The sequence below is a fragment of the Arachis duranensis genome, chromosome 8 (genome assembly GCF_000817695.3).
Source record: "Arachis duranensis cultivar V14167 chromosome 8, aradu.V14167.gnm2.J7QH, whole genome shotgun sequence".
NCBI lineage: Eukaryota > Viridiplantae > Streptophyta > Magnoliopsida > Fabales > Fabaceae > Arachis > Arachis duranensis.
The window spans coordinates 44,287,965-44,305,212 of record NC_029779.3 but is presented as its reverse complement, the minus strand read 5'-3'; the positions used below and the strand labels follow the sequence as shown (position 1 = coordinate 44,305,212).

Here is a 17,248-nt window from a genome sequence, read left to right as displayed (position 1 = left end):
GAGAGAAACAGAGCATATATATATATATACAGACCCTGAATTGCAGTGCAACAGGTGGAGGAAAATCTCTAGTTCAAGGTCTTCAGTTGACAATTTGGTTGAGCAAGTAATGTTAAGTTTTTTCCTGAGTTGAAGCAATACACTTCTATAAGATGGTCTCCAACCCCTGCGAATAACAAATGAATGTAGGAAACATAATGTAAAAACGGAAGCAGAAAAATAAATGCAAAATAAATAAACAAAGAAACAACCTTAAGGTAGAGCGGGCATCAGCAGCAAGGAAGAAAAATCGGGACTCCAGAGCAGCTATGAAGTGTTGTCGTTGCTGAAGGTCGATGCCAATCATGGTTCGTTCAACATCCTCTACTCTGTTTGAGCTTGTGATGGATTTTAGCAAAGGGCTCAAGTAGCTGCTTGATTTTTACTATAATTTTCAGTTTCCAGTTCATGAGTTATTAACCAATGAATCTAAAGCAACATTAGAATAAAGGAAGTTAACCTCACCTGGGGCCAAAAAGAATTGATTCAATTTCACACAACTCTGACTCGGTGGCAAGTTCAAGCACTGAGTGGAGGTCTGGATCAAAGGAATGACTGTCACTGGAATAAGAAATTGCATTTGCATTTGAATTTGCAGCTTCCACCCGAAATCTTAACCCTCGTTGAAATAGCTCGTCATTCGCACTATTTACCGAATTGCAATTGAGCATCTAAAATAATTCAATTGACCTCTGGGTTACTGAATACTCTCTATCAATTTACTTCAAAGAGTGATTGATTATAATTGCAAATAAAAAATCGAGAAAAAGGAAATATACATCATACTGATACAGATGCTGATTCTTGCTACAGTGATACTTACTGGGTAATAGTAAGTGTGAGCACTAAAAACTCTACATCTCTCTATACAGCACCACGACGACGATAACAAGCACAGCTTCGACGCCACACTCATCTTCTCCAGCGCTTTCTACCTTCCTTTCATTCTCCGTTCTCCGCAACACTGCTCATGCTATCCTGCTTCTTTATACTTTCAAATGCTCATCCATCATCAACCATGCATACTTAATCGATAAATTCAGAAAAATAGGTTACACAAGTGAAAAAAATATTTTTAAACATGCCACTATGCAATGCTGCCATCAATCAAGTGTGACTGAGTTGAATTGATGGGTGTATTTATTAGTAGGGTTTGCTATATGCTTAAAACTAGTGATCATTTCGTATGTGATGGGTGTATTTATATTTTACAATCACTTCAGACATTAAAAACACTACATATATAAACTAATTACACAAAATTCAATATACTTGTACTAATTCAAGCCAGTTTATTATCACTAAGGACTTCAATCCCTTCCTTTCCGTATTGGAATTAACATTTTTAATTCAATGCGAGATAGTTTTTCATCCCTTAATTAATCTTGAGTAGTGAAGTAGTGAGTAACCCTTATTTTTTTTTTCAGTCATTTCCTATTAGCTTAATTTAATTTGTCAGAATCGGGTAACTGAAACTCAAACAAATCCAATTCGATTTCCAAGTGTAAATTGAAGAGAGCAAAGGGAATTACCAGCTCATACTTTAGTATCTTTATACGAGAGGAGAAGCAAAATAACAGCGGCGAAATTCGTGAGTGAGAAAAAGAAGGGCTTGGAGAGAAGAGAGCAGAGTGGAGTCAGAGAGAGAGAGAGGGAGAGAGTGTGTGTTTTGAGGTTTTGTGAATGAGCTCTTCTCAGAGTACACAGTACACACATGGTGGGGATAATGATTAGTGAAATTACACAAAAGCATATACTAGTCAGGGCACTACTCAAATAAAGACATCAAAAATATCTTTTTATATCTGTTTTAGTTAAAAATATGGCTTATTTATTTAGTTACATTTTAAATAAAGACAATATTTTTATAAATATTAAAATTTAATTATATAATTCATTATCTAAGAATAAAAAATATATATATTCATATCAATACAATTATAAAATTTTTATTGTAGTATCCACTATTAGTTAATTTGTATAATAAAGTGCATAAAAAATTAAAGATATTTTAATTTAACCTATACTGTTTAGATTCAAATTCTCTAAACTTATGAAATTAATAAAGTGATAAGGTGAGAAATTAATTATTTTTAAATTAAAATAATAAAAATATATTTTTATGAAAATTATAAAATTAATCGTGATTAATTTTTTATTTTATTATTTTGTCAATTTTTTATTTTAAAAGATTCAAATTTATACTCTCTATAGTCTATACTTTCATACTTTTATATCTATCTCATATATAATAAAAAAATAGTATACAATTTTCCTTTTTGAAAATACAAAATAATATTTAATTTAGTATATGAACTTATACACAAATTTTAATTTAATTTTTAAAGTTTTAATTATCTTTATTTAGTTCTCAAATTTTGCAAACGCGACTCATTAGTTTCTAGAACAATTTTTAGTATACAGACGTTAATGAAACACTAACGTGTATAGCCAAATGTCATGTTATAACTTATAAAATAATATCGTTTTTGCTTTGGCACTCAAATAATCCAAATATGATCTTGTATCATTTGTTTTAAGAGGAAAAATTTTAATAAATACGAGTTTTGAGATTATTTTAGGCTATTTAAATATTAAAACCAAAATGACGTCATTTTATATAGTCTAGCGTGTCATCTGTTATTGTCTATTATTCAAAATTATCTCAAAGATAAATATGAATTATATTTATAAAATTTATAGATTAAATAAAAATAATTAAAAATTTAAAAACTAAATTAAGATTCAGATACAAAGTTCAATAAATAAATTAAATANATAAAAGAATAAAATAATATATTTAATGGGACATAAAAAATATTGGTACACAATTTTCTTTTTTAAAATATTTTGCCTTATATATATATAAGTCGTATATAAAAAATGTTATTTTCGAAATTTGTACACAAAAAACTTTAATTAAATAATAAATTTGTCGTCTCAATTAATTTTATTTTTTATTTTTATATATATTTAATAAATAAATTAGTAAATTAACACACTAATAATAATAGTAATGAAGATGATGTGGATAAGGATGGTAACATGATGATGAGTTTTTTTATTTAAATAAATAAAAAATATTCTGCATTAAGTTAGTGGATTAATAAATTATAGATTGTTTCCACAATTAATTTAGGCTAGTGGAACAGTCAATTAATTCATCTGCTTAAATAAGTATTGGAGTTTAATTTTATCTTTGTATGAAACAATTCATTGATACAAGAATCTTATAAAATAAAACCTTTTCTTTAAGAATTAGTGTTCATTTTGCATAAAAATAATGTAAAATTAATTATTTAAAAAAAATTAATTATTTTACCTATTTTTATAATTTTATTAAATTTTTAATTAAATTCTTATGCTTTCTTTCTTTTTAATTAAGTTCTTATACTATAATTTTATTTTCAATTTAATCTTTATCATGACAATTTAAAATAACAAACAATTCTATTAAAAAACGAATTAAAAACCTAATTAAAGAGACTTTAATTTTTTTTAAATTCCAAAATACTCCTTCACATTGTACCACACTCATACCTTGTCCTAAGTTCTTTGCTGAGCTCCCTTGTCGCTGCGTTTCCTCCGCTTGGCATCCGTCGCGTGGTCGTCCGCCGTCACTTATCATAATCCTGATGTGCTCCACTACTCACAGAATGCCACGCCGCTCCTCCATCACCATTCCCTTCGCTCATTCACTCGCGTTTGTCATCGCCGTCTCTTTCGCTGGCATCCCGTCGCTGCGCCATCCCCATTGAATTTGATGTGAGTTTGTTTAATTCTTTTGTTTCTACTTCTATTTCTGTTCATGCTTGATTCTCTCTGTTCCTGTTTCTTTTCTTGTTTGGATGAGAGTTTGTTGAATTTTTTTTTAATAAACATTTGTTGAATTTGTTTAATTGTTCCTGTTTAATACCTCATATTTGATTCTCTTTTTGTTCCTATTTGCTGAATTTGTTTAATTTGTTTAATTGTTTATGTTTTTTAATTTTGTTTTAATTGTCAAATTTATCGTCGAATTTTGTTTAAGGTTCCCCATCCATCTTTTGTTACAATTGTTCTTGAAGAAGGTATGCTTCATCCATCTCATAAAACCAACTTTTTTTTTTGTTTTAATGTTATTTTCTGATGGCGCTCGTTATAGATGTTATTAAATCTTGTTGTAGAATGATAAATGAATGCTAATAAGTCATTTGACTTTGTTTGGCTGCTTTTATAGGATTTCAGCAAGGAAAACATGGATAAACTGAGACATGGAGTTTATGAGCCTTTGGATGTGAATCTCCTCCCACCTCCGTATCTAATCTATGCTGAAAATCCTAGTGATTCTGGGTAGGGGTGTTATCGGTTCGGTTTGGTTCGGTTTTGGACCAAAAACCAACCGAACCGATATGTTCGGTTCCTACAGACACACAATCATTCGGTTTGCTGTTTTTAAAATAACCGAATCAAACCGAACCGAACTAATAGCGGTTTGGTTTGGTCGGTGTTTTTGATTTTTAATTTCTAATGAGAAAAATATGAATCACAATAATTAAAGGTTCAAAATAGTCAATAAACTAAAATAATAAGAGTAAAACATTGAATGGTTAGGGGTTGGGGATTTTTGATCTGAAATTGATTCAGCAAAGTTCCTTCAAGATTTCGTAACTCTTTTTGATCATCATCATTTTCCTGGTGAGTTTTTCCTTCCTTTCATGCTTCTTAACTTTAGTGCGTGTTTATATTGCCTGTGTGCTTTTTCCTGTTCATGCTTGTTTGGATTAGGTGTTGGGTTTGCATGTTAGATAATGCTAGGTAGATATTAAGGGGGTTTCCATTTAGGTTCTAATTTTTTATATTTACTTAGCTGTAGATTTAGCCTTGGCTTAACTGTAGATATGCTTACTGTAGCGTTTAGCGTTAGTTCCTATTTTCCCAACCTACCGGCCTTATAATCTGACCTTGAGTGGTGTTCCCACTGTAGATATGGCGCAACTCCCTCTTATGGGACCCATGTTGACAGATACGCATGGGTCACCTCCGACATGAAGGATACACCTTCACAAATAACCTTAGAAGAGCTCACGGAGTTCTGTCTTCGCGACCAGCTGTGTGGGGGAGGTGATGAGGAGGGGCGTTATGAGATGTTCGTTCCCGCCGCCCACGAGCGCATATGCCAACTTAACCTTAACACCCCACCGGATTGCCAACTGGATTTGGATGTATAAGGTGATGTTCACCGTTCTAGGGGTTCGCATCCCATTCTCCCCCTTTCAAATGGCACTTCTTAACCGGTGCGACGTGGCCCCGTCGCACCTGCATCCGAACAGTTGGGCAGCCATCTGGTGTTTTGAGATGGTCTATGAGTACCTAGATTTGACGACCTCTTTGGAGGTGTTCTTATGGTTGTTTGTCTTGACTAACCCTTATAAGGAAGGAAGACACAATAAGGGGTTTATGTCATTCTGGGCTGCTTAGGGCAGACAAATTTTTGCGGTGTTTGAAGACTCATTTCATGGCTTTAAAGATAAGTTCTTTAAGGTTCGACCTACCAAAGGTCACCATCCTTTCTGGTTGACTCTGGAAGGGGAGCAGCGGATTCTGACTTACTGGAGTTTCGGGGTCGGGTCCAACGCTTTTAGGAAAGTTACATACAAAGGCCTTACTCAGCAGGATAAGAACATTGCTAATGTATTGCTGGCCATTTTTAACAAAAACAACATTAACCCTCATCTTTTAATGGGTGACCGGGAGATGGGCAGAGGTTATATATGTGAGTGGTCAGCTGGTTGTGTTGCCCTTTCTTCTCCCCCTCTTTTCTTTTTTTTTCTTTATATATATATATACCTAGTCATAGTGAGGATATCTCTGTGACCCAGTCTGCCGAGCATTCGTCCTTCCAAACGCCGAAGCACAATCAGCTCCTCCCCGTCCCCCTTCAAAGCCTACCGGTCCCAGTATAACGACTGGTCCGAGCGGCAACGAGGTGATGCCTCCTGAGGTAGAGCCGGCCGAAGAGGGTCCCGATGTCGCGATTGTCGACAATCCTCGCAAGCGAAAACCGACCTCTAGTCCTGAGGGGTCCCTTACTGTAGTGGAAAAGAATTTTGACGCTGGGGATTTCATTGATTCGCAGCTCATGCCCGGCACTGCTGACTTTTTTCATGCTGGGGACCTGGGCACTCAGGCTAGGTGGATCTACCGATGTATGCTAAGGGTCGCGACCATCGCGAGGAAAGCCGAGCCTATTCTGACTCAGGCTGGGTCTTTAGATGGGAAGTATCGCCAATCACTTCAGGAGGTTGAGAGGTTGAAGGTTAAGGTTAAGGTTAAGGTCTTGAAGGAGAAGCTAGCCGACACAAAGGGGAAGCTGAAGACTTCTGACGAGGCGCTGGCCCAGCTTACTAAGAGGGAGATGACACTGGAGTCTTAGCTCAACTCTGCCCGCGGTGAAACTGCCACAGCCCAAGCCAAAGTTACTGTTTTAGAGGCCGAGAAGTCGGTAAAGAGCACTAAGGATGAGGTTGCCGGGCTGAAGCTGGAGGTTGCCGGCCTGAAGAAGAAAAACAGGGACACAATGAAGAAGGTAAGGGAGGTGATTAATGGGACCGAGGAGGCGATTAAGGCCCAGGTCAAGCTGCTATCTCCCGATTTTGATGTTTATGTGATTAGAGCCTTCAAGACTATCCGGGATGGTCAGATTATAGACATCCCGAAGAAGTGATGTAATTTTACTTGTTCGTTATTTTGAACTGTGTAATAGTTTGTGTAGATCTCTTGAACTCTTGTGTAATTTCCTTAACTGGTTTACTGTTTTGCTATTGGTAATTGGTGACTTGACTACCATTTTGGTAATTTCTGGTTTGTTAACCGTTTTTATTTGTTTACCATTTTGTCTTGTTATTGGTAATCGAAAAAGCTGGCTTGTGGCTTTGTGTTAAAATATTCAAATTTTGGCTTCTTTGTAGCCGTGTTGTTAATGGTGTCGCGAGCTTCCGGGGTGATCAGTCCCGTGAAGCTGTAATCGCTGTAGATCGTAAGTGATAACAATAGAAGAAAAAATGGGAGTAAACATAGAAATAGAAATAGAATGAAGTGGAACAGTAGCATACTAAGTAATGACAAAAATTAAAGATAAACAATAAGTTAACACAAGGCAATACGGGTGTTACTGAATCGGTGGGACGAATGGTCGGCCCGACTTCTAAGGGTAGAACCTTGTCAGATTTGCCACGTTCCATGTTCGGGGTACCTCTTTCCCGTCTAAATGTTCCAGCTTAATGCTCCATTACCGACCACTTCCTCCACCCTGTATGGGCCTTCCCAATTAGCCACCAGCTTCCCTTCCCCAGGGGTGGGGAGGCCTACGTCGTTGCATCGTATGACGAGGTCGTCTGGCTCAAAACTTCTTTTTAGCGCTCTGGCGTTGTAGCGAATTGCTATTCTTTGCTTCAGCGCCGTTTCTGACAAGTGTTCTATTTCTCTGGTTTCATCGACCAGGTCCTTTTCCACGGCCTCTTCTACGCCATCCAATAGTAGCCGTGGACTTGGATCCCCAATCTCTGCAGGGATTACTGCGTCAACCTCGTAGGTGAGTCGGAAATGTGTTTTCCCGGTAGAGGACTGGGATGTTGTTCTATACGACCACATGACCGATGTTAGTTCGTCTGCCCACGCTCCCTTCCTCTGGTCGAGTTGCTTTTTCAGGCCTTAGAGGATGACTTTGTTCGCGGCTTCATCTTGGCCGTTGGTCTGGGGGTGTTCTACCGATGAGAACCTTTGTTTTATCTCTAGGCCCGCGAGGAACTCCCTAAATTTCTTGTCCACAAACTGTGTCTCGTTGTCCGATATCATGGACTCCGGGATTCCAAACCTGGAAATTATCTGTCTCCATACGAACTTACGGTAGTTGGCTGATGAAATACTGGCCAGTAGGTCTGCTTCAACCCACTTCATGTAGTAATCAATGGCCACGATCAGGTATTTGACCTGTCTAGGGCCAACTGAGAAAGGTCCTAGGAGGTCGATCCCCCACTGGCTAAAAGGTCGGGAGGCCGTTAGCAGGCTAAGCTCGGATGCCGGGGTCTTATGGATGTTAGCATTTTCCTAGCACTTCTTGCATCTCTTGACGAAATCTTGGGAATCCGTCATCATCGAGGGCCAAAATAACCAGCTCTCACGAGCTTCCGGGCCAAAGCCTTTCCCCCGATATGATGGCCGCAATAACCCTCGTGGACTTCCCTAAGAACGTAGTCCATCTGGTCGGGTCGTAGGCACTTCAACAGGGGTTGATTCAATCCTCTCTTAAATAGCTGGCCTTGCATTATTACGTACTTGGCTGCCTCCCTTTTCAACGTCTTCGCGGTCTTGTGGTCGTCAGACTGCTTTATAAGAAGTCAATGATTGGTCAATAAACAATATCTTTTTTTATATAATATATTATTAGATAGTGTTAGTAAAAAAACTTAATAATTTTTTTATCAAAAATAGGGAAACTCGAACTTATAACTTTTAAATGAGTATGGGAGACTATATACCGTTTGAGTTATAGCTCGTTGGCCAAAAAACTTAATAACTTGAAATGATTTGATGTGAGTATTTAAATTGGGTTTTTATTATTTACATCATATTTAAGAGAAAATAAAAATAAAATTAATTGGTAATTTTATCTATAGAAAGAATCAATTATGGAATTTAATCGACATATATGGGAATTGAATAATGAAAATTGAGATTTTGAATAATAAGTGTAATTGTAAGAATAATTTAATGATGTTTTTTAATTGATTTCCTCATATTTATTATTTATTTAAGGGAATATATAATAAAATAGATATTTATCTTATTTAATTTATAATACTTCTATTTTAGTTATTTTATTTCTAATTACACCATTGAATGTACACATGTTGATTTTATTAATCTATTCATATAGAAGGTAAAAATAAAATAGATTAGCAACAAATAAACTTAAAAAATATTAATAAAACTATAAATTAAATAGACATTTTTTTTTTATATATGGTAGATATACATACACTAAGTAACTATTCTATATAATGAATAATAGTTAATTTAATGAATTATAAAAACAAAGCTATGAATAATTCAATGTTTTTAGATCAAAATCAAAGCTATGAATTTTCTATTGCAAACCTAATAATAGTGAATAATCAAAGAAAATTTTTGTTAATCTTTAAATTTAATTGGAATTTCCTCCTTTTCATTTGAAGTAAAGTGAAAAATGAGGTTGAAGAATTCTTTGGGTAATCTTGATTGTATTTATCGCTTAAATATTCTTTCCTACATTAATTGATGTATGAGATTTAATTACAAGTTTTATCAATTTAAAAATTAATATTTTAAATAATGAGACATGTACCAAAAAACAGGATTTTTGTAAACTTCTGTTAGATACAGTAATTATGAAAAACAAAATTTTGTTAAAAATAGAGGAAAGAAAAAAAAAAGAGTTTTGCTGTTCAACGTTTTCGAACTTAAGTTCTTATTTTCAAGAAAAAATAGGTTATTTCCACTACTTGTCAAACAATAGGACAATAAAAGGAAGTTTTAAAACACCAAAATATTAAATAAAAAACCATATTAATCCAAATGGAGGGAGTGGTTACCACTTACAAGTTAGTACCTATAATTATTGATTAGTTTATTGGGAAAAAAAGTTATTGGCAATTAGTTTTATTCAACAAAAAAAATAAACAGTAATTTAGTAAATTAGTTAGTATTTAGTAACGTAATAGTGCAAGGCTAAAACGGTAAATTACAACCAGGAATAAAAGGAAGACATGGAAATCAATAAAAAAAAAAAAGAAAGAAAAGAAAGAAAGCAAAAGAACCGAAGATAACCGCTACAAGCAGACACTGGAATTCCATTCGTTCGAAACAGGGGTTTATGAGTGTTTTCGAAACATAACAAAAAGAACTCAGTCTCCACTATGGCTTCTATTTCCGGATCTCGATCGGGCGGCAAAATTCTCCGCTCCCGCCGCCGCGCCGCCACCTCCAGGACACCATACGACCGCCCCGCTCCTCCGCCACCTTCCGCTTCCGCCGCTCCTCCGAGCGCTAACTGGCTCTCCCGCTACGTTCTCTCCCCGACGCGTTTCATTGCCTCCGGCACCGGGAAGTTCTTCTCCGCCGTTTTCGATCTCGATAGCTCTTCACCTACTTCGTCGTCTTCGGATGAGTCTTCTCCATGCTCTTCTGCTGCTGGTTCCAGTTCAGGTTCGTAGTAGATCTGTTAAGAGTGCATTACTTTGAATACTAGGGTTTCTGTTCTTATTTTTGCGTTTTGTGCTGTTAAAGCGAAATTGTCGCTCTTACTCTGTGGACTTGAGTGTGAACTGCTTCAGGATGTTGACTTTAGTTTTAGTTGATTTTAGTTTAGGTAGATTTAGCGGAGTAACCTTTCACCTATGACAATTTTGAAGTGCTTGAAGGTAAAATGTTCATGCTCTGAAAAAATATATGGAAATGGACCTGCATATCCCATGCACTGCTGATAGCTGTTTGTTATCTCTGAATTTCGTCAATCTAATATTTGAATTACGTAACCTTTTGAACCATATGTTCTCAATAATTACTGCTAGTTTGATGTATTGTACGTTATAAATTAAAATAAAGTAGGTAAATGAAGTATCAAGTTGCCCTAAATTTTCTGGAATTCATGGACGTTATATAATTAATGAGAATTTTAAACTAAGTGGTTAGATTCATGAAACTCAATAACTGTAGAAGGCTACTCTTGGAGTAATTTATGCATAAGACTTATTCTTGGGTTAAGTGGATCTCCATATATACAACATAATCCATCTTTGGATTTTATTCCATGCAGTCTTCTCCTTAAAACAATGTGTTTGATTTCTAATGTTGCAGAGGACGTTGGTGCTTTTGATGATGAAATTGATAACACTGTCGAAGGTGATGATGCATTGAACAAGGTAGTTAACTTTATGTCTTACTCTGCGTGTTTTGCTTATTCTAGAAAGATGACACCCTTCTAATAGGTTTCCCCTTGTTTTAATGCTATTATCATGAAATATGAATATTAGTCTTTTCCACTCTTTATTTGTTCTGGAGGTTGAACTATCTTTGGTTATCATAGTTGAATGTAGACACATGCACTCACATGTAAGTTGCCTTAATTTTAGAAGACAGCACTCCTTAGCCTTGCCCCTTCCAAAAGGTTAAGCTGATGATTGGAAGCATTAAATTTATTTTCCTAGGAATGTGTTGGCTAGTTACAGAACTAGTTATTATTACCTTTCCATTTTGTGAGGGGCACTTTTGATGAATGGTTTATTCTGCATGAATCCCTTTGTTTCATCTAAGAGAATTGCACATGGAATATTGGTTTTGTAACGAAAAGGTTCAATTTTCTCTGCAGGGGCTCCAGCCATTAGTTGCGAGCAGCGAAAGCAAGCTTGTCATTGAGCAGCTACTTATGAAGGAGTCATTCTCAAGGTACTAAAGAATTTATGTTCAGTCTATTTTTTAGCTTGTGTAGTTCTTCATTGGTGTTTTCAGTTTCCTCACCCTTCTGTTTGCATGTATTATTTGGTATTTGACATTTTGCTTCTGGGTATGATCTGTCTCTAAACAATGTGAATTGGTAAGTAGTAACCTAGAATCGTGTGGTAGGACAAGGCTTGATAGGTGTTTGATTAAAATTTAATATTAGCTGTACTATTTGCCCGATATAATGCTATATATTCATATCTATACACCATCCAGAACTCTTCAAACTTGTTGATATATATAACATGTTAAAAGTGGGAGTTTCCAGGAGTAGCCAATGAACCTAGGCAACCCATAAGGAACATGTTTATCCAAAATTTATGTAGAATGTACCAATAACCTGCATTAATATTTGCAGACTAATAGTAGTAACATGTAGTATATGAGCAACAGGTAGTAAAACTGCATTAGTGCATTATGTGGTCAATTTATTGGACTTTATGGGTGCAACTGAATTGTTTCCTCTAGTTGTTTGGAATAAGGTTCTAATAGAGAAAAGTATTTGATCAGGGAAGAAGGTGATAGATTGATAAAAATAATCCGCTCACGAGTTGTCGATTTTCCTGTCAATGATGATGATGAAGATAAGGGGTCAAGAGGTATGTCCAACTGTTGGAAGCAGTATCCTCTACATATAAAAACTCAAGTTTAACTGCTTATTGTTACCTGACTTCGTATTTTTTAATGTTTCTCAGATATAGCTTCACCTGAACTCTGTAGTGCTGCTGTTTTGGAGGCCAAGAAATGGCTGCAGGAAAAGAAGTCAGGATTAGAATCAAACTCAGATTTGGGTTATGGAATACGTAGTTTGGATTTGGTTACATTAACTCAAGTTAGTGACTTTTCTTTCCTCTTAAATTTGTTGACAAATATCCCTCTTCTGTGCTATATGGTTATATGATTTCACAATAATTATATTTTGCAAATCTTTATACCTGGCTCTAAGCAGGTTCCCACAGATGAAGGATCACCTGTGGATGTGGCGAAGTCATACATGCGCTCACGCCCTCCATGGGCATCTCCCTCCCTAGACCATATTAAGCCTCCAACACCAGTTGGAATTCAACTCTTTAAAGAACAAACACCACATCTATTCGGTGGCAATTCTACATCCTCCTCCAAGGTGCATTTGGTGTGTTATTGTTTTCGTAGAAAATCATGTAGTACTTCTCTTATTATTAAAAGACTACACAGTTTTATATTTAAACTGCTGTTTTTCCCCCATTATGTCATTTTCTCCTTCTTTACTTGAAATTTATTTGGAGAATGAGGTATTTGCCGCAGTTCATGAAGTAAAAATCTTATGAATATTAGTGTAGATAGAGTAGAAGGCAACTGATATGTATAATAAAATAATAATACATAAAGAGTTATTAGTTTTATTTTCATGATGGTGGCAAATCATTTTGTTTAGCTGCCTAGAAAATATGTAGATTGATGTATGAGGGGATATAAGGTATCCAGTTGAGTTCATAGGGAATTAGGGAAATAGTTTGTGTTTAAAGGAATGATTTTTAATGAGTAGCAGCGTTATTCATTTTGTATTTTAGGTTATGTTTCCATCCCTCTCCCTCTCTCTTCTGTTAAATTCAAGCTAAAAGTCATGGCATTGCCCCCTCCCCCCTCCCCCCGTGAGATGAGTTGTTTTGCATAATCTATGAGTGATGTCTGCTTGAAGCCAGCGGTTCAAAATTTTCTTTTCCAAATTGTTAGGTGCCTTAGTTACTGTTATAGTGCTACAAAGTTATACGATGTATCTTAGGGTATGTTTTGCAGAGTAGAGACATTGGAAGGAAATGTTTAATAGTGGAATTGTATGCAGTGGGAAATTTGTGTCACCCTTTTGTTTGGTCTTTTAATGATCAAAGGGAATCCCCAATTTGGATCCTGCCCAACAACCACAAAAAAAAAAAAACCCGGAGCCTTGCTACTCAAAGCTTTTGTTTTTAAGTTACTTTGATACATACTTGAATTTGGTTAGGTCACTCCATTTCTTGTCATTTCTCCATCGCTGTTCTTGCAAACTTAACCATGAATCCCTGATAGAATTTGTGGCATCAATCATTACTGTCAATCATATGTGGGTTGTCATTTGATTTGGAGTGAGTTATCCTATCCAAATGTTCTGTTTAATAGTTTATGGTGCTGATTCTATGATGCAGTTGAAAAGGGATACTCCTGCTACTGGTTCATGGAGTATTCAGGATGAATTACGAAGAGTAAGATCCAGGGCAACGGAGGAGATGCTTAGGACAGTTCCTTCCTCAAAAATTGATTTGTCTCCTTTTCCTATGGGAAATACAAATAATGTACACACTTCAGCTATTGAAAACATCAAAGTTAGTTCTGGAGAGAAAGCACATAATTTTACAAATGTAGAATATCCATTATCAAACTTGGCTAGTGGAATCAGTGGTGAGGCCTCTCCTGGTATGACTTTACTGTTGTAGGAAGCATTTTTATTATTCGGGTTCATAATATTTTTTTAATGGTAAAACTACTGAGCGCTTACAATAATAACATTGGATGTTTCTGACTGCTTACTTTGTTTTCTGCCTTTCAGGTTTGGAGAGTAAACTGAATGGTTCCCTGCCTGAATCTTTTCCATCTGATCTAGCTAATATTAATTCTGATCAGAAGCAGGTACTCATCTGAAAATGAGCTTAATAGTTTATTTAACGAGCATCTCTTTAGTTATTTTGCCATTTATATATATATATATATACACACACACACACATGATTGTTTTTGGCGACCAAGCTATTTTGTGGCTAACATTGTACTTTACTTTTCATTAAGGGTTTTGGAGCTGTCCAGCAAAGTAAAGGTAATTTTGCAAGTTTGTTGAACTCCTCACATCATCCGTTACTTTAGTTTTTCTTTGCTTCTGAAAAACCATGTCACATAGGTTCACAAGATGGCTATGGAGAAATAACTACTTCAGGAAAGGGAGATGGGTCCTTAAATGATGTGCACAGGTTAGAGCATTTCATTTTTGTTCAAATATTTCATATATAGTTTGAAGTTGATTTTCATCAGGCTAAATGTTTTTCCATTTGCTTTCTTCTCTGTTTGGATTTTGAATCTTACTTTTTTTCTCTCTCTTTTTTTTTTGGGTTTTTCCTTTTGTTTGGGGGAAGAGAAGGGAGGGGGAGGTTGATGGAGTGATTTTGGATCGAATTAAACTTCTCTATTTTCTGTAGTTTATAAACGACCATATTTTCTCTACTGTTTTCAGTATTTGGTTACGTTCATGGAACTTTATGTGAGTGATATAGAAGGTTATAACTCTAGACACCATGATGTGCAAGAGAGATAAATGACAATTGCAAATATGCCTTTTAGTTTTTGCAATCCTATGCCACTGTATGATTATGAGAGTCCAATTTATATGTACACAGGCCTGGTCAGGATTTTCACTGGAAATCTTGCCCTTTGTGGCTATATTATTTATGTTCTAATTTTAAAATTTTTGTGAATGTAATAGGGATGGTGGTCTGGTGTACATTGATGCCACGAATGACACAAATGATGATAATCATCAGCTAGACTCAGGTGAAACTAGAGAAGATAATTTTTATTTTACTTTATTTTATTTTGTCAGTTGCCTTAGATGTCTTATGATTAAAATAGCACACTATGTCAAGAGACCTTTTCTAGCTCAAGATCTTTAACTGATCATGTAATGCCCTCCTAATTTGTTTATGGTCAACTAACTCTGCTAACTAATTGGATGTCCTATGATCCTATTAATGCAGGTTTAAAATCTAGTTTACATGATGAAAACGGCTCAGTAATCAAAGAGAAGGTTGTAGTAGAAGCTGCATTACCAAATGGGAATTCAGGGCCCAGGTAAATCTATTTCTCACTGGCTTTCCTTTTTAGTTGGACGTTCTGAACTTAAAACCTTGTTTTCGTCTAAACTTTCACCCGACCTTTTTTTTCTGTTGATAACTTGATATACATAACCTGCTTTTCACATTTATCTAATCAGGCGTATGTGGGTTGTTATTCATTTAACACTTTTACCGATATATGCAATCATGCATAACCTCACCTCACATATTTGCAATTTCACCTGGTATAACAAATCAAAACATATAAAAAATAACATAGAGAAATTCCATATCAATGTGAAGGGGAAACCTAAGAAGTATGAGAACGATAGGTATAAGGGAGTGTGTGCAAGAGATCTGCCCAAATTCTCTGCTAACAGCACACAGGGCAATGAACATGATCCTTCCAGTTCTCTGTTACAACTAACTTCCACCTCTTACTTAATTCCGAGCTGATTGATGATAGCTTCTGTTACTTGCGCTGGGGTATCCCCCAGCTTCAGCTGTAATTTGTTCCTTTTTGTTTTATCTTATGAACATGCTCTTTTAAGGGTGATCCCATATCATCACCATTTGATTATGACAATTCCCGCCGTATTTTCTGTGTGATTACGTTCTCATTACCAATGAGCCACAATTTTGTCTTTGAAGTCTTATTTCTGCTGTCAAGGAGTGAATAATTTTTGATTGCCTTGAATCATCATAAATTCATAATGGGAAATCAATTTTCATTCGGACACAACTGGGAAAAAAATATCGACCTTCCTGTCCCTTGTCCTTATATCAAAATAGTAACAATGCCATTTTCTTTGTTGCTAGAATTCATGCAGGGCAGGTTATTGAACAGAACAGGGAGACACTTGATAATGAACCCAGTACAGTTTATTCAAGGCAGGAGGAGACGACAGCTCAGAGGGTTCTTGAACGAGATAACTGTAAGGTGTTGAGTGAATCCATTGAAATACCCGACTCTCAGAACAGTTCCAGCATACAGTATGAGGTTCAAGAAGACAATAATCTGCCAGGTTCGGAAGCTAACTTGGAAGCCACACAAAGTAGTATTGCCAAGCGAAAGGGTAAGAGAATTACCAGATCCAACACGCGAGGAGGCTGGGCCAAGGGTGTCAAATAATTCGGGTGTGTATTTTTAATGTTGGATTGTAATTTATTTTAGCTTAGAAGTTAGGGATCTTCAGGCCATTTGTTGTGAGATCAAGAGTTAGTCAACGTCAGTTAGGGTTGCTTCCCCTGAAATTCCGGGGAGGATGTTGAATGTATTTTATTATGTATAAATCGTTAAAATTAGAGACATGGAAGATTTTTCTTTTCCTTGTGTTAACTAAACAGGTTATGTGGATCTTTTGTGGGATGTTATGCTCATGAAGCCAGAATAACACTGGGATCTGGAATACTAATAAAAAAACAGAGGATGCAATGCTAGATTGCTAGCTTCTGGAATAAGGCTCTCAACTCAAGCTGAGTGTGGTGTGGGCACTGGCTTTATGAAGATAACACACATATCCACCACCCTGCGGGAGTTGAAGTTTAACTATTATTTACTTCTATCCTGAAGGGTGATTCAAGTTTATAGCACATTTAAGCATGATGCCTGAGGGTTATGTAACGCCAATAGTTTGGAATTGCAAGAACTTTGTGATGTACACTAGAATTTATTTGTGAAATGCATGACGCCAATTTCAAGGTGTTTATTTTATATATTCTCAGAAGTGAATTTTAACATGGATTTTATATGTAGCTGAAAAAGTTAAAAATAAGAATATTTTTTAAAAGGCTGTCTTTCTTGTTAATTAAAAAAGTTGATCATGTATTAATCATGTTATATGAACACAAAAGGA

General features: G+C 35.8%; 2 protein-coding genes across 8 annotated transcripts in view; one reads left to right on the top strand and one right to left on the bottom strand.

Annotated features, from left to right (window-relative positions):
* Positions 1–1,755, bottom strand: part of LOC107463075 (uncharacterized) — a 6,097-nt gene extending 4,342 nt beyond the window's left edge. For 2 of the 5 annotated variants that reach the window (XR_001586885.3, XM_016081803.3), the window contains exons 1-5: positions 1,572–1,755; positions 863–1,064; positions 505–710; positions 252–410; positions 35–166 (exon numbers count right to left, since the gene is read on the bottom strand). Coding sequence is in view for 4 of the 5 variants with exons in the window: in XM_016081803.3 (XP_015937289.1) it covers positions 35–166; positions 252–410; positions 505–710; positions 863–955 (590 nt within the window). In the remaining variant the exon portion in view is untranslated. Of the gene's footprint in view, positions 1–34; positions 167–251; positions 425–504; positions 711–818; positions 1,065–1,571 lie in introns of those variants that run through there. The other 3 variants (XM_016081804.3, XM_021129757.2, XM_016081806.3) reach the window with 3 other exon arrangements.
* An 8,213-nt stretch (positions 1,756–9,968) lies between these two features.
* On the top strand, positions 9,969–17,106 carry LOC107463049 (uncharacterized; the record flags this gene model as incomplete). 3 transcript variants are annotated; one of them, XM_016081763.3, is given in 13 exon segments in its annotated part: positions 9,969–10,263; positions 10,915–10,979; positions 11,426–11,502; positions 12,067–12,155; positions 12,252–12,388; positions 12,506–12,679; positions 13,719–13,986; positions 14,120–14,199; positions 14,356–14,383; positions 14,465–14,534; positions 15,044–15,111; positions 15,315–15,408; positions 16,212–17,106. In XM_016081763.3, coding segments are annotated over 13 exon segments (1,752 nt in total). In that variant the 3' UTR covers positions 16,525–17,106.
* Positions 17,107–17,248: the final 142 nt, after the last annotated feature.